The 27,537-nt window shown below is 44.8% G+C and overlaps 1 protein-coding gene across 3 annotated transcripts in view; it reads left to right on the forward strand.

The window, feature by feature from the left end:
* Positions 1-27,537, forward strand: part of LOC139233977 (unconventional myosin-Id-like) — a 671,189-nt gene that overhangs the window by 380,357 nt on the left and 263,295 nt on the right. For all 3 annotated transcript variants that reach the window (XM_070864719.1, XM_070864717.1, XM_070864718.1), the window contains exon 19: positions 21,587-21,691. In XM_070864719.1, the coding sequence (XP_070720820.1) occupies positions 21,587-21,691 (105 nt within the window). The remainder of the gene's footprint in view (positions 1-21,586; positions 21,692-27,537) is intronic.

A 27,537-nucleotide genomic window follows, 5' to 3' on the forward strand; every position in this document is an offset into this window, starting at 1 on the left:
GGGACAGAGTGTAGTATAACAAAATTTGCAGATGACACAAAGATTAGTGGGACAGCGGGTTGTGTAGAGGACAGAGAGAGGCTGCAAAGAGATTTGGATAGGTTAAGCGAATGGGCTAAGGTTTGGCAGATGGAATACAATGTCGGAAAATGTGAGGTCATCCACCTTGGGGGAGGAAAAAAAAACAGTAAAAAGAAATATTATTTGAATGGGGAGAAATTACAACATGCTGCGGTGCAGAGGGACCTGGGGGTCCTTGTGCATGAATCCCAAAAAGGTAATTTGCAGGTGCAGCAGGTAATCAGGAAGGCGAATGGAATGTTGGCCTTCATTGCGAGAGGGATGGAGTACAAAAGCAGGGAGGTCCTGCTGCAACTGTACAGGGTATTGGTGAGGCCGCACCTGGAGTACTGCTTGCAGTTTTGGTCACCTTACTTAAGGAAGGCTATACTAGCTTTGGAGGGGGTACAGAGACGATTCACTAGGCTGATTCTGGAGATGAGGGGGTTACCTTATGATGATAGATTGAGTAGACTGGGTCTTTACTCGTTGGAGTTCAGAAGGATGAGGGGTGATCTTAAAAAAACATTTAAAATAATGAAAGGGATAGACAAGATAGAGGCAGAGAGGTTGTTTCCACTTGTCGGGGAAACTAGAACGAAGGGGCACAGCCTCAAAATACGGGGGAGCCAAGTTAAAACCGAGTTGAGAAGGAATTTCTTAATTTCTTCTCCCAGAGGGTTGTGAATCTGTGGAATTCTCTGCCCAGGGAAGCAGTTGAGGCTAGCTCATTGAATGTATTCAAATCACAGATAGATAGATTTTTAACCAATAAGGGAATTAAGGGTTATGGGGAGCGGGCGGGTAAGTGGAGCTGAGTCCACGGCCAGATCAGCCATGATCTTGTTGAGTGGCGAAGAAGGCTCGAGGGGCTAGATGGCCTACTACTTATGTTCTTATGATGTTCTGATGTGGTGGGACATGCAATGGACCCAGAAACCAATCAGTAATCCTTATTGTAATCGTTCTAACCCAAGCATGCAAATGCACTTAACTAGTTCATGCATTCAGTGAGCCAGAAGGGAATCTTACAGCAGATCACAAGACCCCCAAAAATCTTGGGTCTGTGTTGCCATTGGCTCTGCAGAGATTGTGTCATTTATGTTTTGGGGTGTCATGCGCAGTGGGAGAGCCACATATTGCCAGTTCAGATAGTGGATGGACATGGGACAGCAATATGTTGGTAGTTGCCTCAAACGAAAAGAACCTTCAAACTCCAACCCAAAATGTAAAAGGACTACACTAGCCAGCTTATTTTCCATTCATGATGGTAATTGTTTTGTGGTTTCCACCCCTTTTATGATCTTACAAATAATTATGGTTAAAACAGTTTAAATCACGGATGATCACATTGTGAAAATGTAGGTGAGTGCTGGTGAAGGTAACTCGCAAGTTTTTCCTGTTATGTTTAGAGGCCTTGCTAAGTGTTGTATTTTCTGCTTAGGAAAAAGTGCGGGGGAAGAAGAGGGCTGTGTTCATGTGTTTCACATTCTATGGTATAATATGCATATTACCTAAAATACTTTTGAGAGAACTGTGATGGTGTTTGCTCTGATTCCCTGTGCTCCAGCCCAGTTAGGTTTTGTTTTCACCAGCTAGAGTCTCCTGTAACCTAACACAATTTTTAAACACACACCTTTTTCAGTTTATTAACCCTTCCCCTCCCCAATTCAAAAGGAAAGCCAGCAGCATGGTAGAGCTGAGTATTATCATGGTAGTGTTCAGTGCTACAGAGCAAAGACAGACGTGGCCTTGAGGCCTGCTCCACAAAGTTTCAGATTTATGATGCACAGGTGCAAGTTTCCAAAGGTATCATGACCTTGAAAGCAGCATGCGACTTTTTAAAATATTGGGATATCAGAAGTACAATTTCTAAATCTGCAGACGACACCAAATTTGGGGGTATAATTAGTACAGAGTGTAACAAAATATATGTCAACATTAATAAACTTGCAGAATGGCTGTTTCATTGGGAAATGAATTTCAGTGTGAGGTGGTTCATTTTGGTAGAAAGAATAAGGAGGCCACATATTGCTCTGTCTAAATAATTAAAATCACTCGACTGATTCCCGGGATGAGGGGATTGTCCGATGAGGAGAGATTGAGTAGAAGGAGCCTATATTCCCTAGAGTTTAGAAGAATTGAGAGGTGATCTCATTGAAACATATTAAATAAGGGGCTTGACCGGGTGAATGTTTCCCCTGGCTGTGGAGTCTAAAATTAGGGGTCAGAGTCTCAGAATAAGGGGTCAGCCATTTAGATCTGAAATGCGGGATGGATTTTCGGTTTTCGGCCAAAATGGTAGTTTTACGCCAAAATTATCGTTTTCGCTGCACTACTGTTTTTAGGCTTAACTTTCAGCCTTTATGGTAAAGTCAGCGCTGCGTGAGGATTCGGGCACAAACCGCAAGTTTCGGCAACTTTAGTCCGAGGCCGGTAGCGCTGCGAGAGAGGCTTTGGGGTGGGGAATGCAAAAAAAATTCACAAAACCCTTACTTACTAAATCACTGAAAAAGAAATAAAAAATAAAAACTTTAACTTACCTTTTTTGCAGGTATTCATACTTACCGCTACTGGCAGGACTGCACCAATAGGTTTGACCTGTCGGTATTCTGGCCATGGCGGAGAGTCCAGAAAGTACGATCCGTGGCGTTGCACATTGTTTCACATCGGCGCATCTCTCCCCGATGGCACGTGGAAGCACTACCGCAAAAAGGTGCCCAAAGATTCCCGCCGACCGGGTTTTCGCAGCGGAGGGGCAAATCGCGGCGAAAACCCGGCCGCAAAGTCGGCGAAAATCTAGCCCAAGGAATTTCTTCACTCAAAGGATTGTGAATATTTGGAATTCTCTACCCCCGAGAGCTGTGGATGCTCAGTCATTGAATATATTCAAGACAGAGATCGATAGATTTTTGGATACGAAGGGAACCAAGGGATCTGGGAATAGTGCAGGAAGGTGGAGTTGAGATAGAAGATCAGTCATGAGCAGTCCCGAAGGGCTGAATGGTTTACTCCTGCTCCTATTTTCTTACGTTCTTCTGTTCTTCAATGGATTAGAGGTGTAAAAGGACCTGGGTACATTAAAAGTAGCGACACAGGTTAATAAGGTCATTTTTTTTTTAAACTAGCCGAGCACAAGTGTTTATTTCTAGAAGAATAGAATTAAGAGAAGTTATGTTAAACTTGTATAGAGCCTTGGTTGTGCTACTCTTGAAGTACTGTGCACAGTTCTGGTCTCCACATTATAATAATGATATAGAGGCAAACATGATTTACAGGGATGATACCAGATGACTGGGATGAGAAGTTATAACTATCAGGAAAGACTGAACCAGCGGGTGCTCTCTTCTATAGAAAAGAGAAGGCTAAGAGGTAACCTGATCGAGGTCTTTAAAATGATGATGGGGTTTGATAGAGTAGATATAGGGAAGATGTTTCCATTGTGGGTAATTCAAAAACTTGGGGCCATAAATATAAGGTAGTCACTAATAAATCCAATAAGGGTCTCCGGAGAAACTTTTTACCCAGAGAGTGGTGAGAATGTGGTGCTCGCTACCACAAGGAATAGTTGAGGCAAATAGCATAGATGCATTTAAGGGATAATAGAAGATTATGCTGATAGGATTACATGAAGAGTGGTGGGAGGAGGTTTGAGTGGAACATAAACACTGGCATAGACCAGTTGGGCCGAATAGCTTGTTTCATTGTCCAATATAGCTCATCAGAAGATCCCGGGGGCAATGCCGGTGATTTTTTCATCCATTGACGTAAATGGGCAAAGTAGCCAGGATTTTTTTTTTTAAACTCCCTATGTGGCTCCACCTGCGACGTGTCACACAAGAAAATTCTGCTCCACATTTCCCAGTGGAGAATGGGAAACTACAAGGAGAAAGTCTTACCTGGGTAGACTGTAATATCTTCCAGCAGGGGCAGCATTTGTGGCAGGCTCAGATTAGACTATGCGCCCACTATCTCAGCTGCAAGTTGTCAAACAAAGAATTGTGGAATAGCTGGGTGGGGGAAACTGGAGAAAAATACCCTTATTGGAAAAATACATTTATTAAAAAAAAAATCAATTGCAGTCCAGTATTCTAACCTTCAGCAAAGATACTATGGGCTCAATTTTGGCCGAGCCCATTCTTCAGTGTACTTATCTGAGTTGCGCCGCTTAAGTACGTCCAGAGATGCTCCAGAAAGAAATGTTGCAACTTTGGCCGCTGTCTGGCCTCTTCACTACAGCCGCGCAGCGTGGCCAGTCGACTCGGGGGGTGGAGCCTGCGTTCTGCGCTGGAAAATGTGCCGGGACGTCTGCACATGCGCAGTGGAGAATAGTGATGGCCGCGCATGCGCACCCACAAGTGTCAGGTGGTCAGACAATGGAGGAGGCAAGATTTTGTGATGTGAGAGCTGGGCCTCAAAGAATCAAGGAAGCTGGAATGGACACGTGGGAACTAGACCTTGATCAGAGTAGGTTTCAACTATGGAATTTGTGTGTGTGTATATATAGATTGGAGAAAGAAGAATATGAGCATCATATAAGCCATACACTCCCAGTACCCCTCTGCTTTCAACTTTGCAAAGCAGAATCAGGTCTAATGTGTTTTTATTGTTACTTTGTTTCCTGGAGAGTTTTGTAAAAACCCGGGATTTTTTTTTAATGCACTGCATTATTCAGCTCAGCTGAGACTGCTTGTTGGCTGGACTTTGAACAAGACTGTTTTCTTATACAAGACAGTTTATGGCATCATTCTGTCAGACTAATTCTAATCTTCTAACTGAACAGTTGTTGAGTGATTCGCTCTGTGCATTAAATGTTCCTTTTTTAGCCTCTCCATTGATTTGCAGCCTCTCCGTTGCATCCCGATGCCGGCCAGTTCAGTCGCTCCTTCCACCCGCCCCCCCCCAGCCTCTCTGTTGATTTGCAACCTCTCCGTTGAAACCCAATGCCGGCCAGTTCACTCGCTCCCCACCCCCTAGCCCAGGCCGAGTGGCCTCCCGGTGCATTGTCCCGCCCCTAGCCCAGGCCGAGTGGCCTCTCGTTGTCCTGCCCCTAGCCCAGGCCGAGTGGCCTCCCGGTGCATTGTCCCGCCCCTAGCCCAGGCCGAGTGGCCTCCCGTTGTCCTGCCCCTAGCCCAGGCCGAGTGGCCTCCCGTTGTCCCGCCCCTAGCCCAGGCCGAGTGGCCTCCCGTTGTCCCGCCCCTAGCCCAGGCCGAGTGGCCTCCCGTTGCCCCGAGCCCAGGCCGAGTGGCCTCCCTTTGTCCCGCCCCTAGCCCAGGCCGAGTGGCCTCCCGTTGTCCCGCTCCTAGCCCAGGCCGAGTGGCCTCCCGTTGTCCCGCCCCGAGCCCAGGCCGAGTGGCCTCCCGTTGTCCCGCCCCGAGCCCAGGCCGAGTGGCCTCCCGTTGTCCCGCCCCGAGCCCAGGCCGAGTGGCCTCCCGTTGTCCCGCCCCTAGCCCAGGCCGAGTGGCCTCCCGTTGTCCCGCCCCTAGCCCAGGCCGAGTGGCCTCCCGTTGTCCCGCCCCTAGCCCAGGCCGAGTGGCCTCCCGTTGTCCCGAGCCCAGGCCGAGTGGCCTCCCATTGTCCCGCCCCTAGCCCAGGCCGAGTGGCCTCCCGTTGTCCCGCCCCTAGCCCAGGCCGAGTGGCCTCCCGTTGTCCCGCCCCTAGCCCAGGCCGAGTGGCCTCCCGTTGTCCCGCCCCTAGCCCAGGCCGAGTGGCCTCTCGCACCGGCCCACTGCCTTCCTGGGCTGAGTGCAGAAAGGTGAATTGCAGTTTTATGATGAAGGTAGGACATCAAATTTTTATTTCTTATATAATAGTTTTTGTTTGCAAACATTGCTACGGGTTGGTTCAGGTCCAGGTCCTCTCCTTTCCCGCCCCATCCCAGGCCAAATGGCCTCCGATGTACTTACTTGCACCGATTTCTTTAACTCACCAAGGGTTTTCTCAAGTGGCCACATATGCTGGCCTAAGTTTAGAAATGGAGTAACTATTAGCTGGCCGAAGTTGCCTAAATGGCCAGATACAGCGTAGGTAGCTGGTAACGCCCCTTTTTGAGAAAAAAAAACCTAAAGAAAAATAACTAAGTGAATTACACTGGTGCAAATTGATTGGGGAAAATGGGGATTTTTAAGTTATGCCAGAAAAAGCAGCCTACTCCAAAAAAAAAAAGGGAGCAAATCCTGGCCAAAATTGAGCCCTATGAATCCGGTAATTAGTCATAAATGCAGTGATCACCCTGCTCCTGCTGGTAAAAGATTTGTCTATAGGAAAGCGTCTGTAGTACAACACAGCAGCCCCATAACATGGTGTTGACGATGAGTTTCCCAACTGGCTCTTATTAAAAAAAAATATATATATATTTCTGAAAGATTTTACAGATATGACAAAGGAGCCAACCAACCAGAACAATGACAGAGAACAGTACATTGTGAATGTCAACAAATCCAAGCAAATACACCACGGCAATCACTTTAACTTCAGTGTCACAAACCTTATAAACATTGCATCTACTGGGACAAAGGTCACTCACTGGTCATCGCGGGCCCCTGAGAGATCTTGACACTTTAAAGACTCAATAGGTTTGTTACTGCAATGGCATAGGAGGGTTTAATCACCGTTTCATCAACAATTATTGATAAACTAGTGGCAAAATAATATTTTGGAAGAAACCTACAAATGCTGAATATCAACAATAAAACAAATATACAACAGGTCGGTCTGTCAGCACCTAAAGAAATCTTTGTATCGGTCTTCACTGTAGAAGACACAAAAACCATATCAAAAATAGTAGGGAACCAAGGGGCTAATAAGAGTGAGGAGCTTAAAGTAATTAATATCAGTAGAGAAAAAGTACTTGAGAAACTAATGGCACTAAAAGCCGACACATCGCCTTGAAGGGCCGTATGGCCCACTCCTGCTCATAACATAAGAAATAGGAGCAGGAGTAGGTCATAAGGCCCCTCGAGCCTGCTCCGCCATTTAATAAGATTATGGCTGATCTAATCATGGACTCAGTTCCACTTCCCCGCCCGCTCCCCATAACTCCTTATCCCCTTATTGTTTAAGAAACTGTCTATTTCTGTCTTAAATTTATTCAGTGTCCCAGCTTCCACAGCTCTCTGAGGCAGCGAATACCACAGATTTAACAACCCTCTAGGAGAAGAAATTTCTCCTCATCTCTGTTTTAAATGGGCGGCCCCTTATTCTAAAATCATGCCCTCTAGTTCTAGTCTTCCCCCACCAGTGGAAACATCCTCTCTGCACCAGCTTGTCAAGCCCCCTCATAATCTTATATGTTTCGATAAGATCACCTCTCATTCTTCTGAATTCCAATAAGTAGAGGCCCAACCTACTCAACCTTTCCTCATCGGTCAACCCCCTCATCCCCGGAATCAACTTAGTGAACCTTCTCTGAACTGCCTCCAAAGCAAGCATATCCTTTCGTAAATATGGAAACCAAAACTGCACACAGTATTTCAGGTGTGGCCTTATAGCTGTCGCAAGACTTCCCTGCTTTTATACTCCCATCTGCTTTGCAATAAAGGCCAAGATACCATTGGCCTTCCTGATCACTTGCTGTACCTACATACTATCCTTTTGTGTTTCTTGCACAAGTACCCCCAGGTCCCACTGTATTGTGGCACTTTGCAATCTTTCTCCATTTAAATAATAACTTGCTCTTTGATTTTTTTCTGCCAAAGTGTATGACCTCACACTTTCCAACATTATACTCCATCTTCCAAGTTTTTGCCCACTCGCTTAGCCTGTTTATATCCTTTTGCAGATTTTTTGTGTCCTCCTCACACATTGTTTTTCTTCCCATCTTTGTATCGTCAGCAAATTTGGCTACGTTATACTCAGTCTCTTCTTCCAAGTCGTTTATATAGATTGTAAATTGTTGGGGTCCCAGCACTGATCCCTGCAGCACCCCACTAGTTACTGGTTGCCAACCAGAGAATGAACCATTTATCCCAACTCTGTTTTCTGTGAGTTAGCCAATCCTCTATCCATGCTAATATATTACCTGCAACCCCGTGAACTTTTACCTTATGCAGTAACCTTTTATGTGGCACCTTGTCAAATGCCTTCTGGAAGTCCAAATACACCACATCCACTGGTTCCCCTTTATCCACCCTGTTCGTTACATCCTCAAAGAATTCCAGCAAATTTGTCAAACATGATTTCTCCTTCATAAATCCATGCTGACTCTGCCTGACCGAATTTTGCTTTTCCAAATGTCCTGCTACTGCTTTAATAATGGACTCCAACATCTTCCCAATCACAGATGATAGTCTGCCTCCTTTTTTAAATAGGGGCGTTACATTTGCAGTTTCCCAGAATCCAGGGAATTTTGGTAAATTACAACCAATGCATCCACAATCCCTACCACGACTTCTCTTAAGACCCTAGGATGCAAGCCATCAGGTCCAGGGGATTTATCTGCCTTCAGTCCCATTATCTTACTGGGTACCACCTCCTTAGTGATTGTGATTGGGTTAAGTTCTTCCACCCCATAGCACCTAGACTATCCATTGTTGGAATATTGTTAATGCCCTCTACCGTAAAGACTGATACAAAATATTTGTTCAGAGTTTCTGCCATCTCCATGTTCCCCATTACTAATTCCCCGGTCTCGTCCTCAACATTTACTTTAGCCACCCTTTCCCTTTTTATATACGTATAGAAACTTTTGCTATCTGTTTTTATATTTTGTGCTAGTTTACTTTCATAGTCTATCTTCCCTTTCTTAATCACTTTTATAGTTGTTCTTTGCTGGCTTTTAAAAGCTTCCCAACCTTCTGTCCTCCTGGTAGTTTTGGCCCTTGTTTTTAATTGGATACCGTCTTTTATTTCTTTAATTAGCCACGGATGGCTATCTTTTCTCTTACACCCTTTCCTCCTCATTGGAATATATTTTTCTTGAGAGTTGTGAAATATCTCCTCAAATGTACACCACTGTTCATCAACCGTCCTACACTTTAATCCATTTTCCCAGTCCACTTTACCCAGCTCTGTCCTCATACCTTCATAGTTTCCTTTATTTAAGCTTAGTACGCTGGTTAGAGATCCAACTTTCTCACCCTCCATCTGAATTTGAAATTCAATCATGCTATGATCACTCATTCCGAGGGGATCCTTTACTAGGAAATTGTTTATTAATCCTGTCTCATTGCACAGGACCAGATCTAAAATAGCCTACCCCTAGTTGGTTCCATTACATACTGCTCAAGGAACCCATCCCTTATGCATTCTATGAACTCCTCCTCAAGGCTGCCCTGATCAATTTGATTTGTCCAATCAATATGGAGGTTAAAATCACCCATGATTATTGCTATCCCCTTTTTACAAGCCCCCACTATTTCCCGGTTTATGCTCTGACCAACAGAGTTGTTACTGTTAGGGGGCCTACAGACTCTGACCACCAGTGACCTTTTTCCCCTTTATTGTTCCTTATCTCCACCCATACTGTTTCAACATCCTTATCATTTGAGCCAATATCGTTTCTTACTATTGAAATCTTATGTACCAAAAGAGAGATCAAAGCTTTGGGTGAAGACCAGTTTTGTCAGAACAGTGATTCTTTACCCTAAATGTTACTCTTTGGCCGAGAAATTCAGGTCATTTGCGCCACCCATTAACACCCCCGGGGGGGGGGGGGCGCTGATAGGACGCAAACCGCTAATGACTCCACTAAATTCGGTGGAAGTTTAGCTGTGGCGGTAACCCATAGTGCCACACTCTTCTACGCTGGCGATGATGATGTCATCATTGTGCGGAGGGTACCGGACCCTAAATTGGGTATCGCCCCCCCTGAAGCTGCGCCGGACGATGGCAGCGACAGCTTCAGGGGACGTGAACCGAGTGGCCGGTGATCCAAGTTGGACCATTTCTATAATGCAGAGTTTGCAGCTTGGACCCTTCCTTTTAATTAAGGGAAGAGCCCTTACTACGCGGCAGCGCTATGCGACCCAGTGCATAGCCCTGCGCCCCGCAGCCGATGCATCCACTCCGCTGCCGCCCCAGAAACTATCACTTTTTTTTATGCTCCACTTTGTTTTGGGGGCGTAAACCCAAATTTCTCGCCTGGCGCAAAGTCTCGCGCCTCGCCACTGTTGCCACCCAGTTTATCCCCCCTTTGATTTCTCTTTTCAGATTCTAATGGGCCTGCAGAGTATTTCTAGCATTTTCTATTTGTTGTTCATAAATTTTATTTGATTCTCTCCCAACTCAGGTCAGGAATTTATGAACCCGTTTGAGAATTTTTTGCTCTCCTCGTGGCTATGTCTTTACATACAAAGAGCAGTCTGTGGTTCTAGTCTTTATCTCAATGGTTCTTCCAGGAGGTATATGTAGTCTGTATCGTGAGTGGGGTGACATTGCCGGCATTTGGACCCAATCCATCCCTCCATCCTTTACCTTCCTTCTGCTTCTTTTCTGCAGCCATTCTCTGGCTCTGACTGACTGACTTGCATTGCTGTTATTTGCAGTACCCTTCTTCGCAGCAGGATTTGTGACTGCAGAAATCGGATCTGTCTAAAGCTGAATGCGTGTGAGAGAGAGAGAGAGAGAGAGCTCCATTCAGCTGCCAATGGTTCTGTGCATTAATGAGCTTCAGCAGCCCTCTGGGTTACAGCCTGCGTCTGGCAGCTTTGCTGGGCTTTTCATCTCACTGGAACCCACAGAGACCAGCAATGACCTAATCTACTAGGCAACTTTTAGTACTGTATCCTTGGGAATCTTCATTATAAAGGAATAGTTCAGCAGCTGTTTGAGAAATTTGTCACCAACAGAATTCATTGATGTATTTATGGTAGAAGGTTTAGAGGGGATTTGAGGGGAAATTTCTTCACGGAGAGGGTTGTGGGGGTCTGGAACTCACTGTTTGAAAAGGTGATAGAGGCAGAAACCCTCATCACATTTAAAAAGTACTTGGATGTGCACCTGAAGTGCCGCAACCTGCAGGGTTACGGACCTAGAGCTGGAAAGTGAGATTAGGCTGGATAGCCTCTTGTTGCCCAGCATGGATACGATGGGTCGAAATTGCCTCCTTCCGTACTGTAAACTTCTATGATTCTATGCATTGGTTTCTTGCCAAAGGGTTGAGAGTTTGAGCCCAGTCTTGGCTGACACTTATGCTACTGTGTGGTCCCCTATAAGGAATCCATTCCATATGTCGCAGTTCTTCCAAGCATTTCACCATCGGTCATCGAGGCTGAGGGGAGATCACTGAAGGGCTTCGGCGATGGTCCAAAATGACGACCTAGGTTTGAGACAGATTGGTGGTAGGTTGTTAACATCAGCCTGGATCGGCTGGAGTAGCAGTTGTATTCTCTGGAGATTGGATATTCACAGCGTAGGGGTGGTGGTGCGATGTTTGCATGCACGGACAGTCAAGGTGTCGGTGTCCATAAAAGCATGTTGGTGATATGCTGGACATCAACAGATTTGATATGTGGACTTGATAGCCATGCCTTGAGAGTGAAATCAAGCTCCAACCCAGGAGGGATTATAACTGACTTGGAGGGTGGGAATGCACCATCACACTACTAGCAAAATAGCTGTTAAGAACCAATAATAAGTCCATGAAGTATCCATGACTGGACTTTCCCATGATCCAGACTGGTAGCGAATAGGCCGGTGGAAGACAAAGAAGGAAAGGGATAATTAAATCTTGAAAACATCTTGATTGTTAGAGAGTAGTAGTGAGTAGTATGGATACAGAGGCTAGCCATGTAGGGAGAGGAGGAAAAGCCACATAAAATATGTTTGCATGGGAGCATATTATAGGGTGGGCATTTCATAACAAATATGTTGCTGGGGGAACCATAATAAATATGGATTGATATATTGCAGAGTGCTGTAGTGACATGGTAGGCACTGCAAAAACAATCTAGTTAAGGATTGGAAGTTAACTATTTTGCACGGCAACAGACTTTATGTAAAGTATACCTTCTGGTACCCTAACATTTATCAACTTTCAGGCTTTAACCTGTGTCACACTGGCACCACCATACTCTGTGCCTGCCACCTGACAGTAAGAAAACTAAAAATTGAACATTATTTTAAAATAGGAAGACATTCTTACTGAATTTAAATTGGGTGTTGAATTTTTTGATAAAAAATTGCAAATACTGGGAACCTGAAATGAAAACAGAAAATGCTAGAAAAAGAGCAGGTCTATCAGCATCTGGAAAAAATAAGATGTTAACTTTCTGGATGTAACCCTCTTTGTCACATCTGGCCTGCATCTAAAATGTTAACCCATCTCTTCTCTCTCCGATGCTGACGGATTGACTATTTATTTCCAGCATGTTTTATTCTCATTCACTTTATTGGCACAAACCATTTGTGTTTCACACTCGCACTTAAACACCATCTGAACAGTTTAATTAAATAGCTCCCTTTATTGATTACCAACCATTAGTACATAGCAAAGAATATTTCCTGCATAGAATTCTTTTAGCCCGTCATGGTTATTATGCTGTTGTAGGTAACCTTTGCAGAAGTCGGATATTGAAAGACATTTCCATGCGTCAAGAAAACGAAAAGGCATCAAATGGTGAAAGAATGCCTTGATATTGATCTTTAGTTGGAGTTTGATAGCAGATCCTAACAAAGTAATACAAATCAATATCCTTCTCAGATAGCTCAACTCTGAAATCTACAGGAGCATCCTCTAAATAATCTAAAGGATAGCATCTGACTAGAAAGAGCCTGCATGAGTTCAGAAGGGAATTATCATGTTTGACAAATTTACTGGACTCCTTCAAGAAGGTAGCGAGGTAAATTCCCTGCCCCCCTTCACCACACCTGGTGGTGTGCATCCAAAGGGCAAGCTAAAGAAATACAGCATAAAGTAAAAGGGAGGAAATTAGAGACTAAGAATGTGTTTGGCCTGAATGTTGTCCTCCCCAACACTCCTTTTCAATTGGCATGAGGGGAGGAGGAAGGAAATAATGAATCTTTGTGTTCTCAAATCTTAATCTCTCTGCAGAATTGTTGATTATGCCTATTTGCACATAAATAGTATTTTTGTGTGGGAGATGGAGTAGAGAGAAGAGATGTCACATGAGGTGCTCGGTACCTATGTTACTGAACTTGATTACTTCCTAGTGATGAATGTCGAGCTGTATTTTCAAACTCCTTTGCATTCTGTAATATATATCTCGACAGCTCTCTGGTACAGCATCAATGTCCCCTAAACCGGCCTAGTGCCATTTCTTTCTCTCCTCCATCCTCTCGTATCTCAAGCCAGAATTTGGGTCATGCTTCTTCCTGCAAATGAAACATTAAACTCTAAGATCCTGTTGACCTTAAATGCCAAACTGTGAAGTAATGAATCCTTTCACAGTCATTGCAAAATGCAAATTTGTGGAATGCCTTACTTCTCTCAATCTTTACTTCCTCCTACTGTATTCAGGCTTTTAAAACCCAAGCTTTGCATCACTTGATCATCACTATCTTGTCTTCGGTATTATTCTTTTCTACCTTGGTGGTGTTTTCCAGTATGCTTGCTAGATGTGGAGATCTGAGGTGGGTGTCTCTGTTTTGTACCCATCATCATTGCTTTTTGATGAAACGCATTGGCAGAACAATTGGATTTGTCACAGGCATTTTGCTGACATTAAGTAGAAGAAAATTCTAGGGCGGAATACTTTCTATTCCAGTTACTCCCCTAATGTTAATGTGGGTGTTATGTATGTAAACATTACCAATGTGTAAGACTTTCCACCAGGGGGCGCACCTGTGGAAGACCCAAGGGGCACCTGCACACCCTGGGCAAGCAGGTATAAAAGGCAGTCGACCATGCTGTCTCCTCACTCGAGTTACAATAAAGAGACCAAGGTCACAACAGTTTGACCTTAAGTCTTGTGCAGTTATTCTGAACATAACAATTGGCGATGAGTAACAGATCACGAACTTTCACAGTTATGGCTGCCATTGGTATTTTTGAGAGATTTGTTGAGGGTGATGATTGGGAAGCCTTCGTTGAGCGTTTTGACCAGTGCTTCGTGGAAAAGGCAGAAACCACGATCAAGTGCAGGGCGATTCTCCTTATCGTTTGCCGGTCCACGATATATGGCTTCATCAAAAATCTGCTAGCACCGACGAAACCAACGGACAAGACATATTTGAAGAGTTGTGCACGCTGGTTCGGGAACACCTCAAGCCGAAGGAGAGCATTTTGATGACAGTTATCGCTTTTATACGCACCACTGCTCCGAAGGCCAGGACGTGGCGAGCTATGTCGCTGACCTAAGACGCCTTGTGGAACCATACGTATTTGCTGGATATTTGGGGGAAGTGTTGCGGGACTTTTTTGTGCTTGGAATCAGACGCAAGGTCATTCTTTGCAAACTGCTGTGTGCCGCATCCCTAGATCTGAGCAAGGCCATCACGATAGCCCAAGCTTTTATGTCCACGAACGATACACTAAACAGATATCGTTGCAGCATTGGAACTCACCGGCAAGTACTGTGCATAAAATAACGCCTTCAGCAGGCAGAACTGTACAGGGCAGGGCCTACAGGCCTGCAGAGGCCTGACCTAGGATGACTGAGTCCACCGTGGGGCGTGAATGCGAATCTATTAGTATCATGTTGGCGCTGCGAGGCTAATCATCGAGCCCATCAATGTCAATTCAAGCACTACGTGTGCAAGGGCTGTGGAACAATGGGGCACCTCCAGCAAATGTGCAGACATGTTGCGACTCACCACGTGGCAGAGTCGGCAGAAGATGACCGATCCAGCATGGATCACGCTGAATGAGTAAGAGAGGCAACTCAACCCGAGGCTGAAGAGGAAGTGTATGGGGTACACGCCTTCACCACCAAAAGCCCTCCGATAATGTTAAAAGTCAAATTAAAAGGCATTCCAGTTTCCATGGAATTGGACACGGGGGTGAGTCAGCCAATTATGACCAGAATGCTTTTGAGAAACTGGGGGGCAACAAGGCACAAAGTGCAAAACTAAGTCCGATCCACACCAAGCTGCGCACTTGCTGCAAAGAGCTCATACCAGTCATTGGCTGTGCGGCAGTGAAGGTATCGTATGATGGAGCTGTGCATGATTTACCACTATGAATTGTACCGGGTGATGGCCCAGCGCTATTTGGCAGAAGCTAGCAAGGAAAGATCCGATGGAACTGGAATGACATCAAAGCACTGTCTTCAGAGGATGACGCCTCGTGTGCCCAAGTGCTAAACAAATTTCCGTCGTTATTCGAGCCAGGCATCGGCAACTTCACAGGCGCCAAAGTGCAGATCCACCTAGTCCCTGATGCACGACCCGTTTATCACAAGGCCCGAGCGTTCCATACATGATGCGAGAGAAAGTCAAGATCGAGCTGGACAGACTTCAACGAGGGGGATCATATTGCCAGTTGAGTTTAACGAGTGGGCCAGTCCAATTGTTCTGGTGTTGAAGAGCGATGGGACGGTCAGAATCTGTGGGGACTACAAGGTAACGATCAACCGAGTCTCGTTACAGGACCAGTACCCACTACCCAAAGCGGATGACCTGCTTGCAATGCCTCTAGGGGGGAAGTCGTTCACCAAACTGGATCTAGCTTCTGCTTACATGACACAGGAGCTGGCTAAACCTTCGAAAAAATTGACGAGGACTGTTTATATACCACAGATGCCCCTTTGGGATTAGTTCGGCAGCGGCCAGCTTCCAGAGGGACATGGAGAGTCTGCTGAAATCGGTTCCACGCACCGTCGTGTTCCAACACGACATCTTGATCACTGGCCGCAACACCACTGAACACTTGCATAACCTGAAAGAGGTTCTCGAGCGCCTGCACAGAGTGGGACTCTGGTTGAAACGCTTGAAATGTGTTTTCCTGGTGCCAGAGGTCGAATTTCTGGGGAGAAAGATTGCAGCGGACGGCATCAGATCCACGGACTCCAAGACGGAGGCCATCAAGAATGCACCCAGACCACAGAATGTGATAGAGCTGCGTTCGCTCCTGGGACTCCTCAACTATGTTGGTATCTTTCTACCGGTGTTGAGCACTTTGCTGGAACCATTGCATTTATTGCTACGCAAGGGTGACGACTGGGTTTGGGGTAAAGCTCAAGAGACGGCCTTTAACAAGGCCAGAAATCTGCTATGTTCCAACAAGTTACTTGTATGACCCGTGTAAATGTTTAGTACTAGCTTTTGATGCATCTTCGTACAGGGTCGGTTGTGTGTTACAGCAAGCCAATGGATCAGGCAAACTGCAACCGGTTGCATATGCGTTCAGAAGCTTATCTAAGGCTGAAAGAGCCTACAGTATGGTTGAAAAAGAAGCATTAGCATGCATATACAGGGTTAAGAAAATGCACCAAAACCTATTTGGGCTCCGGCTCGAGCTCGAAACCAACCACAAGCCGCTCATTTCGTTGTTCTCAGAAAGCAAAGGTATTAACACCAATGCTTCGTCCCGCATCCAAAAATGGACACTAACGTTATCTGCGTATGATTGTGTAATCCGCCACAGACCAGGCATGGAGAACTGTGCGGATGCCCTCAGTCGGCTACCATTGCCCACCACCGGGGTGGAAATGGCGCAACCCGCAGACTTGCTCCTTGTAATGGATGCTTTTGAGAGCGAGGGGTCAACCGTCACGGCTTGCCAGATCAGGACCTGGACTAGCCAGGACCCGGTGCTGTGTCCTCAATGGGAGCTGGTCGGTGGTCCCAGGAGAAATGCAAGACGGAATTAAGCCATTCCACCGACGCAAGGACGAAATGTCCATCCATTCAGACTGCTTCCTATGGGGGCATTGTGTAATTTTGCCAAAAAAAGGCAGGGAAACGTTTATAACCGACCTTCACAGTACCCACCCAGGCATAGTCATGATGAAGGCTATCGCCAGGTCGCACATATGGTGGCCCGGCATTGACTCTGAATTAGAGTCATGCATACACCAATGCAACACTTGCTCACAGTTGAGCAATGTAATAAAGGGAGGCCCCACTGAGTCTGTGGTCATGGCCCTCCAAACCATGGTCAAGGGTCCACATAGATTTCGCTGGCCCCTTTCTAGGAAAGATGTTCCTAGTAGCAGTGGACGCTTACTTTAAATGGATTGAATGTACAATAATGTCATCATGTACGTCTACTGCCACCATTGAAAGCCTCCAGGCCATGTTCGCCACCCATGGTTTGCCCGATGTCCTTGTTGGTGACAATGGACCGTGCTTCAGCTTGGAATTCAACGAGTGCATAACCCGCAATGGCATCAAGCATGTCAGGTCTGCACCGTTTAAGCCCGCATCCAATGGTCAAGCGGAACGGGCAGTCCAAACCATCAAGCAGAGCTTGAAACGTGTGACGGACGGTTCCCTGCAGACCTGGCTATCTCAGATTCTGCTCAGCTATTGCACGCGACCCCACTCATTTACCGGGGTTCCCCCTGCAGAATTGCTAATGAAGAGAGCACTCAAAACCAGGCTCTCCTTAGTCCACCAGGATCTCAATGATCATGTAGAAACCCGCATCACCGACATAACATGTGCCACGAACGCGTGGCTGTATCACGCGACATTGAAGTTAATGACCCTGTGTTTGTTCTCAATTGTGGTCATGGTCCCAAATGAGTTGCTGGCACTGTGTTAGCCAAGGAGGGGAATAGAGTGTTTGTTGTCAAACTTTTGAACGGACAAATGTGCAGAAAGCACTTAGATCAGACCAAACTGCAGTTCACTGACAACCAAGAACAATTTGAAGAGGACATTACCATCATTGATCCACCCACACACACCCAACCAGCAATCGACCTCGTGGTCAACCACGCAGATGAACCCACCATGCCCGACAGTCCGATCAGACCAGCCACACCACAGCGCAGCAATGATCTGACCAACTCACCCATGCCAGAACTTCAACTCAGGCGATCAACCCGGGAACGCAGAGCCCCGGATCACCTCAACTTGTAAATAACTTGTATCTAAGACTTTGGGGTGGAGTGATGTTATGTATGTAAACATTACCAATGTGTAAGACTTGCCACCAGGGGGCGCACCTGTGGAAGACCCAAGGGTCACCTGCACACCCTGGGCAAGCAGGTATAAAAGGCAGTCGACCATGCTGCCTCCTCACTCTGGAGTTACAATAAAGAGACCGAGGTCACAACAGTTTGAGCTTAAGATATACAGTCTTGTGGCGTTATTCTAAACATAACAGTGAGAAGAAATATATGTACCACTTTTAAGAAACTGAATTTTCTGCAGGAACAAACAGCAGCCATTTTGAGTCTCCTTCCCTTGGCAACATCATCAGCTGTGCATTTCTCAACAGCAGCTTAATTTTACTGGGGTGTGCAATGTTCGACTGACTGGATAGCTAGTAAAGAGGTCCACGACACCAATTAAACACTGTCCTGACAAAGTATGTCATGCACCCAACCAGTAAAACGGCAGTTAGGTTTAAGGTATTTGAATTTCCAATTACTTTAATTAGATCAGCAAGTTTATTTAAATGGTTCCTCTTATTCATACTTCTGGTATAAATTGGGTTTTAACACCTGATTCAATTTGGAATTAAGGTATCATGTCCCCCTGCACAATAGGAATCTCCGCTTACTTAAAGCACACAGACAATTGTAAAACTCTATAAAAGAAAAAAATCATCTAGTAATCTTACAAAATGTCTAACGGTGATCATTACTTAATCAGTAAAATCCTCTGATTTTTCAGTTTACCTTCTTGACTCTAAACTAGTGCATGCATTGAAAAATAACAAACCTCTAGTTACTACAAGTTTTCTGCTTGATTCCTTCATGCATTGACATCAGTCAGTTGTCTGTTGACCATTCTTCCATCCCCTCCTATTACAAATAGGTGAAAGGCCCAGATTATACCAATGCCAAACACTGAGCATGTGCAAGAATTATCCCCTTCAGTCCAATAAAACCTCAAGCAATGGATGTTTAAAATGGTGGCATTGTTTGTTGAATTAAGTTTATTTAATGCCAGTCACTAGTGAGGCCTGAATGCATTTGGATCAGACAATTGCTTGTGCACAGTATAACCACGGGAGCTATTTACAAGCATGTGCTAAGAATATAAAACATTGTTTTCACCATTTTACAAGTCAGTTCCTTTGCCTTTATGTCACAGCACAAATAAAGACTACTAACCAGCATGATTGGAGGTGCAAAGTAGAGACAGTAGGGCATTGCAGCATATTTGCATGCATGCAGACTTGGAAATGTCAAATAGAGCAGCTGAAGACTCCCTCAATGGTTCAGTGGGTAGATGAACTGTCCCACACTGATCACAGGGTTCTAGATTATGGGCTGAGGTTGCAGTTGTCTCAGCACTCCTGAGGTAGCGAAGGGGAAAATCATCCAAGATTCCTGCTCCTGATCATCATCCAGTCCTCCGACCTCTGAAATGTGGTGGCATTGGGTGAGGTCAAGACCAGGTTCAGGAGTATTGGTTCCTGACAGCATTCCAGTCCACCTTCACCCATGAAGAATGCCCACTTGGGCTGGGTACAGGAGGGATGCTGTGCTATTAGAAGAGTCAGTGCCTTCAGAGGACATGAGGAAGAAATCAGTAGCTTGCTAGCAAAGTGGCTAAGACCCTCACATCTCGCACTGATCGTTCATTTGAAACAATGCTGCCTGATAATGTAATGGGGAAAACTGAAAATATTTGGGAGTCCTCTCTTCTCTCTCTTTCTTCATTGTGCCTTGACCAAAACAGTCAGCAAGTTCCAAAGTTGGATATGAAATAAGTAACTCAGCAGGGACTATTTCATAAATCCCACCCTGAGGTGAAGGATAGAGTTTGACTCCCGCATCTATACTCAAATCAGTAAGCTATACTGGTGTTGGGTTCTGACGGATCTCAGTTGTTACATTACCTTTAGAAGTTCCATTTCAACCTCTGGGAGCACAGTATGTCATCCCCACTGGCAACTGAGCAGAGCCTCACTGCCATTGAGAAGATCACTGGAGTTCTGCAGTGCAGCTATCATCCTAGCCAATAGAAAGGAGACTGCCTGGAGCCTAGTGCCATAGATTGTAATATAGGTGCAAATGAAGCAAGGGATGATTTTATTACTGTCTGTTCCTTATTGTGCAAAGACGGGCTGCCGAAGAGAGCATAAGAAAAGACTTAAATACTGGAAGTTGAAGTGAGAATAGAAAATGGTGGAAATGTGAATTAGGTCCGATACCAACTGAGAGAGAAAAGGCAATGTAATCTTTTGCGTATGGCCTATCATCAGAACTTGGTTAATTAAAGCATTGGCTTGTATCTTCTCTTTAAAGTTTCAGGATTTTATTGACACCAATAGAACAAAGGAAGTTAGAAATTTGTAACAGGGTTGATAGGATATCAAATACTATATCAGCTACAATCCTTAATTTTTAAAAAGGAAGTGGATAAATATTTTAAAAATAAAAATTGTAGAAGGGTATGGGGAAAGGAAAGGAGAATGGGACTATGTAGATAGCTCTTTGAGAGCTTGCACATATGCAATGGGCTGAATGGCCTCCTGTGTTGTAAGATTCTATAATTCTATCATTTATATGTTGTGTACTTCCCTCATTGTTTTATTTTTAGTAAAGGGATATGAATGTAACTCAAGATAAATAGCATTTGTGATAGAGATTGCATAAAATGTAAAAATCACACGCAATTTTAATTTCATTTTGTGTAATTATGTAGAACCGTGAGTTTTTTTGAAAGGGACAAATATTTGAAGCAGAGGAAAATAAGAATTATGGGGAGAGAGCAAGTCAGTGGGATTAGTTTTGGATTGCTCCAAGAGCTGACACAGACACTAATACCAAATGGCCTCCTCCTATGCTACGTGCTTCTATCGTTCTACTTGGGAGTTATATCTGAGAAAGTGAACACAAAAATAGACCCTAGACACTGGTTAAAGACAACTGCGGTACATGACTTTCCTAAGGTCAACTATCCAGTGCATCACAGAATCAAATTTCCAGAGATTTGAATTTTCCACTGTGTCAGATTGCTACCGCAGGCCTGAAAATGTCCGTTGCCTCTTTATGCTGAGCCTATTTCCAGTTTCTCAGGCTGTGTATGATAGTGTGTGAAATTGAGCTGCAAATTAAAACATTTTAATCACTAAATGCAATGTGACAACAAATGTACAATTCGTACACGTCATTTTCCTTTTTCAGATAACTTTCACAAGTCTTGATGAATCAATTTTATTTTGTTAATGTATTACTTGGAAGCTGTTATTTGTCATACTTAAAATGAAGTGAGTTGCCTCAATTTTAGGGATATTCTTTCTGGGAGTTCTATCAGTCACAACTTCATGATAGGTTTTACCTTCAGAGTTGCCCATAATTTCCTGTTAACTTTTTATCACTGATCTTCCTCATGTAAAAAGTACTTGTATTTTGAAATGAAATTGTTATAATCAGCAAGAAGTAGGGTAATCTCGTGTTGGCTGGATGACACAAAAACAGTCATTTTAGTGAAGGAGCAGAAGACGGCAACTGTCCTTGTGATGGAATTGAAAAAGTCACTCATCAGCTCTTTACTTTTTCAGAAGCGGGATAACCCACAGATGACATCTGCCTTCTCCACAAGAGCCAGCGAGCTGAAGCGAAAGGACAAATATATGAACACACTCTTTTCCAGTCATGTACGGAAGGTAAGTACATGATTTGTCCTGACAGCCGGTTGACAGGAGTATCTCCATTCAAATACATTTAGTTTCTCCTCCATTTGTATCTCAAAAAAGCCAGTCTGCCCCAATAATTCAGTGATTAAATGAATCACCTGTTGTGGTACGGAAAATAGTGCCCTGTAGTAGCTGATCTCCGCTGCAGTAGCTGTAGCAATACTACAGTCATTGTCGATAACTCTAATCTCGGAAGGGGGAAGAAATTAATTCAGCAAAAATTCAACATAGTTAAGTAAAGAAAAGGTTCTGCCGTTCATCTGGTTGGTCCCAAAAATTCTACAGTGCCCACTCTCTCAAATACGGCTAAAGGAATCGAGGGGTATGGAGAGAAAGCAGGAATGGGGTACTGAAGTGCATGATCAGCCATGATCATATTGAATGCTGGTGCAGGCTCGAAGGGCTGAATGGCCTACTCCTGCACCTATTTTCTATGTTTCAATGGCCCCAAGTTTCTACATGATTTGCTCCTGATTTTTAGGAACAACTGGTGTAGAACGGAGTATCTTAGAAATCGGAATTCTCGTCATTTAGTTTGCTCCAGTTCTAGTCAGTTAGAACAGTTTCACTTTTGAACAGAATTTTTTTTTTCAAAAGGGGGCATGTCCGGCCACTTACGCCTGATTTCAAAGTTTCGTGAGTGAAAACTTACTCCAAACTAACTTAGAATGGAGTAAGTGAAGATTTTTGTACGCTCGAAAAAACCTTGTCTACACTTTAGAAAATCAGGCATAGGTTACAAATCAGGCGTAGGGAATGGTGGGGGGGGGTGTTTAAAGGGAAGTTTACAAACATTAAACCACTTCAGTTTTACAAATAAAGAGCCATCATCAATAATAAATGATAAATACATCAATAAATCAACCAATAAATCAATCAAAAAAAATTAATAAGAAAAATATATATATTTTTTTAAATCAATAAATAAAACATTTTCTACTTACCGACTGCATCATCGGGAGCCCTCCAACAGCGTGCTAGGATGCCCCCCTCAGTGTGTCTCTGTCAGTGTCTCTATCTCTCTGTCTGTCTGTGTGTCTCTCATTCTCTGTCTGTCAGTGTCTGTGTTTCTGACAGCGAGGGGAGGGGGAGGAGGGGAGGGAAGGGGGAGGGGAGGGGGGGGAGAAGGGGAGGGGGGAGAAGGGGATAAAGAGGAGATGGGGGGGAGGAGAAGAGAAGGGGAGAGAAGATGGGGGGGAGGAGGAGAAGAGAAGGGGAGAAGAGATGGGGGGGGGAGAGAGAAGGAGATGGGGTGGGGGGGGCGGGAAAGAAGGAGAAGGGGGAGGGAGGCTGAACGGGCTGGGCCCGAGACTTCGGGTACGGCCCGTCCCCAGCACCAGATTTACAGGTAGGTGGCGTTGGGTCGGGTCGGGGGGGTGGTGGGAGGGGGGTCGGGGGGAGGGAGGGAGGGAGGTCAGGTCGGTGGGAGGGAGGGAGGTCAGGTCGGATCCAGTCCGGGAGGGGGTGGGGGGGGGGAGCGGGTGTCGGGTCTGGTCCCGGGGGGGGGGAAGCGGGTGGTGGGGGAGCGGGTGTCAGGTCCGGTCCGGAGGCGGGGGCGGGGGAGACAGCGGGTGTCGGGTCTGGTCCGGGGGCGGGGGGCGGGAAGCAGGAGGCCGAGTCGGGTCGGGAGGAAGCAGGAGCTGGGCGTGGGAGGAACCGGAACCTTATTCACGCAGCCCCAGTGAGGCCATTCGGCCAGGGCTAGGGGCTGCGTGCTTCGGGCCCCTCCCACACAGTTTCGGGCGCCTGGAGCTACTGCACTTGCGTGCCCACTGTAGCGCGCATGTGCAGAGGTCCCGGCACTGTTTTCAGCGCAGGGACCTGGCTCCGCCCCCTACAGCTCCTGTTGCACTGCGCTGAGGGCCATAGGACCTGCAGGGAGGTGGAGAATACGGAGGGTTTTTTTAGGCGCACTTTGTGGCGCGAAAAACGGGCGTCCAGGTAGGGACTGCGCCGTTCTAGGCGCGGCTCGAAACTTGGGCCCTATGTTTCTAATTCTCCTTTAAATTTTGTTGAACCTTTATGAATCACTAGTTAGGCCTCAGCTGGATTATTGCGTCCAGTTCTGGGTACCACACTTTAGGAAGGATGTCAAGACCTTGGAGAGACTGCAGAGGAGATTTACTAGATTTTTTTTTTTTTTTTAATTCATTCTGGAATGTGGGTTTCGCTATCAAGGCCAGCACTTATTGTCCATCCCTAACTGCCCTTGAGAAGGTGGTGGTGAGCTGCCTTCTTGAACCGCTGCAGACCATGTGGTGAAGGTATTTCCACAGTGCTGTTAGGTAGGTAGTTCCAGGATTTTGGCTCAGCAACGATGACGAATCAATAATCCAATTGGGAGTAAGGTGGAAACTTCTTGGGAATGGTGGGTGAAAGTTATCCCACAGGACTTGCTCTTTTAGTCTAAACAGTCTCTGTTTCCAAGCTTTCATTTGGAATTCAAACAACAGGAGCTCTTCAATATAACAAAAACTTGTGCTCCAAGTAACTATTGCATTTGACACCATTAATTTTCAATAATGCACAAAAATGTTCAATTCCTGACCACCGACATCCCTTTGATAAGCACAGAAAAAATGCCAAATACATTTAGTGTGGGATTTAAGAATGGGAGCTACTTTTCGGGATAATCAAAACATTATTTTTCAATAAATACCCAACAGATGCACACCATAATTAATATTCAGAAATATTCACAGTGACAGCAGATGGGTTGCTAGCTTTCTCAGTACACAGGAGCAAGTATATTTTTTAAGCATGTATATATTTCACAATACTGTGTAAAATACTGTCGTCTTTTTTTAAAGATCTCATTTTGAGCTAATACAGCTCTCCAGGAGGGTCAGCTTCTGGTTTCTAATTGTCACTAAGTTGGCAGTTTCTGAGGAGTTGGTTGGTATGAAAAATGAGGCACGCTTGCATTAAGGGGTGCCATTCTGACATTGGGACTGGGGCAGCGTGGAGGAGCTAAATGCTGGGAAAAATTATGCTCTACCTGACGTGGAGGTGCTTAATTCTAATGACACAGGGTGCCCAAAATGGAGAAAGTCTTCCATTCCCCAACACTGGCATCTGTCACCTAGAACATAAGATTCACATGTTGTCAGATAGTGTGACTGTGTGAAATACAAGACAAATGGAAGTAAGAAGGCTGCATGTTGGCTAATATAGGAGAAGGAGGGAAAGAGTTGAGGGCTGCCAGAGAATTTATTTTATTTTTATGTCTGGCCTGCCGGGTATACCTCTGAGTCCCAGAGTTAAGCGCAGACTTAAATGGACTGCTTTCAGTACATTAAAAAGGGGCCCATGGAGCAAGAAAGAAAGAACTTAAACTTCTATAGCTCCTTCCACAACTTCAAGATGTTCCCAAGTGCTTTACAGCCAATTAAGTACTTTTGAAGTGTAATCACTGCAGTGTAGGAAATTTGCACACAGCAAGGTGCCACAAACAGCAATGAGATAAATGACCAGATAATCTGGGGTTTTCTTGTGATGTTGGTTGAGGGATAAATATTGCTCTTGTTCAAAATAGTACTGTGAGGTCTTTTCGATCCCCCTGAGAGGGCAGACTCGGCCTTGGTTTAACATCTCATCTGTAAAACAGCACCTCTAACTGCGTAGTGCTCCCTCAATACTGAACTGGAGTGTCAGCATAGTCTCGAGTGGGTCTTGAACCCACAACCTTCTGACACAGAGACGAGAGTGCTACCACTAAGCTGCAGCTGAGTTGAGAGAAGTTGATGTTGAAGGATATACTTGCATTGGAGGCTGTTCAGAGAAGGTTCACGAGGTTGATTCCAGAGATGAGGGGGTTGACTCATGAAGGTAGGTTGAGCCCATACACTTTGGAGTTCAGAAGAATGAGAGGTGATCTGATTGAAACTTATAAGATAATGAGGGGGCTTGACAAGGTGGATGCAGAGAGGATATTTCCACTCATAGGAGAAACTAAAACTAGGGGACATAGTCTTCGAATAAGCCCATTTAAAACTTAGATGAGGAGAAATTTCTTCTGAGGTTTGTAAATCTATGCAATTCTCTGCCCCAGAGAGCTGTGGAGGCGAAGATGGACAGATTTTTGAGCGATAAGGGAGTAAAGGGTTATGGGGAGCGGTCAGGGAAGTGGAGCCGAGTCCATGATCAGATCAGCCATGATCTTATTGAATGGCGGAGCAGGCTTGAGGGGCCAAATTGCCTACTCCTGCTCCTATTTCTTATGTTCCTATGATGTCACATTGTATTGATATGCACTAATAATCTTATATTTGCAGAGGATATGTTGGTTGAGGGATAAATTTAGGCCAGGACACCAGGGAAAGCTTTGATAAACAAGTTTGAAACATGAGAGAAAAAAAAAATCAACCCATTGAAGGTTATGTTTTAAAGTTCCTCGTACCAAACCCTAACCGTCTAAAGGGAAATGATAAAAGAATCATGCGCCTTCTGTTTCCTTTGCTTTTGGAAAGTTGTGGCTGTTTTTAATGAAGCAATTATTGAGGCCATGAGACACACTTCAGTATCAGTACTTATTAACAGCTGAGCTGATGTTCAATACCCCTATTGTATTATGCAACTACTTCCTAATTTTGTGGTGTACTGCTTGTACAAAGTCACATTAGACATTCTGTCCAGAACCTCCCCTGATGTTCACAATGTCATACAGGTCATTGGCAGCGAAAGTACATTACTGGCCTCCAGCCAACATCAAGACAGTAGACTGATGCAAATGCTAAGGACATAAACCACCTCGCTTAGTCACCACTGGTAGTTTGTCAGTGAGACACCCCCAACAGCTACGTGGGGGCACTGGCGTCTGGCTGTTTATGCTACAGAGTTCTTGCCAACGGAGGTAAAGGCTTAAAAAGGGCTCTTGTATTGTCTTGGCTACACAAAACGCTACATCCAAAAGCTTTCCAATGTTCTAGAAAAAGGATTTCATGATGAGCTAAACTGAAATATGTCACATGAATATTCATGGGCTCATGAAACACGACAGCTGACAAGAAAAGAGATATATTGCCAGTTGTGCAATTTTAGAAACTGAGATTGTTCAATATACGTAGTGCACCTTTAAAGATTGCAAAGTTTCCCAAAGTGAATGCAGACTGATATTGTAATGTACAGGATCATTCTAGGTGACGGATCAAATCTTACTTATGCAATAGTTGTAATTTCAATGGGATAGAAAAATGCTGAGTGAATAAACAGCAGAAAATCTCACCACAACTTTCTACTTCCCAAGTTTTAATGCAAAGTTTAACATTTGCATTTATTTCAAAAATGAAAATTAGTTGAAATCCTAAAGTGCTTTTACATTTTTCCCTCCAAGAATCATCTTTTGTCATCCCAAGTTTATAATATCACTCTACATTGCACTGTTCCTGTAATAATTATTTTAAATATTTTGTAAAAATCTATTATTTCTTCCATCCCCTAGTCTGTTTCTGTAACACCTCTTAGTGTGTAAAGATATCTCCACTTCAAAGGCATCTGTGTTGTCCCAAATCTGCTCCAAACTTTTTCTGTCTCTGATACTTTTTATTTTGATTTGTTAAGTGGTAAATGTTCACATGTGGGGAACTAGGAGTTCTGCTGCCTGAAGGTGTTTCAGAAATAGGAGGGATCGGACATGGGGGGGAATGCAAGGCAGTTTAGATTCCATGGGCTGGATTTTCGGCTTTTTACGATTTTGACTGTTTCCGGGCGCAAATCACAGCGAAATCAAAATTTTAGTTGGTTAGCATTCACGCCAGAGCGTGCAACTTTCGCCAAATGAAAGTTCACGGCGAGCGTTAGCGCTAACTCCGGCGTTG

This window comes from Pristiophorus japonicus, chromosome 21, assembly GCF_044704955.1.
Source record: "Pristiophorus japonicus isolate sPriJap1 chromosome 21, sPriJap1.hap1, whole genome shotgun sequence".
Classification (NCBI taxonomy): domain Eukaryota; kingdom Metazoa; phylum Chordata; class Chondrichthyes; family Pristiophoridae; genus Pristiophorus; species Pristiophorus japonicus.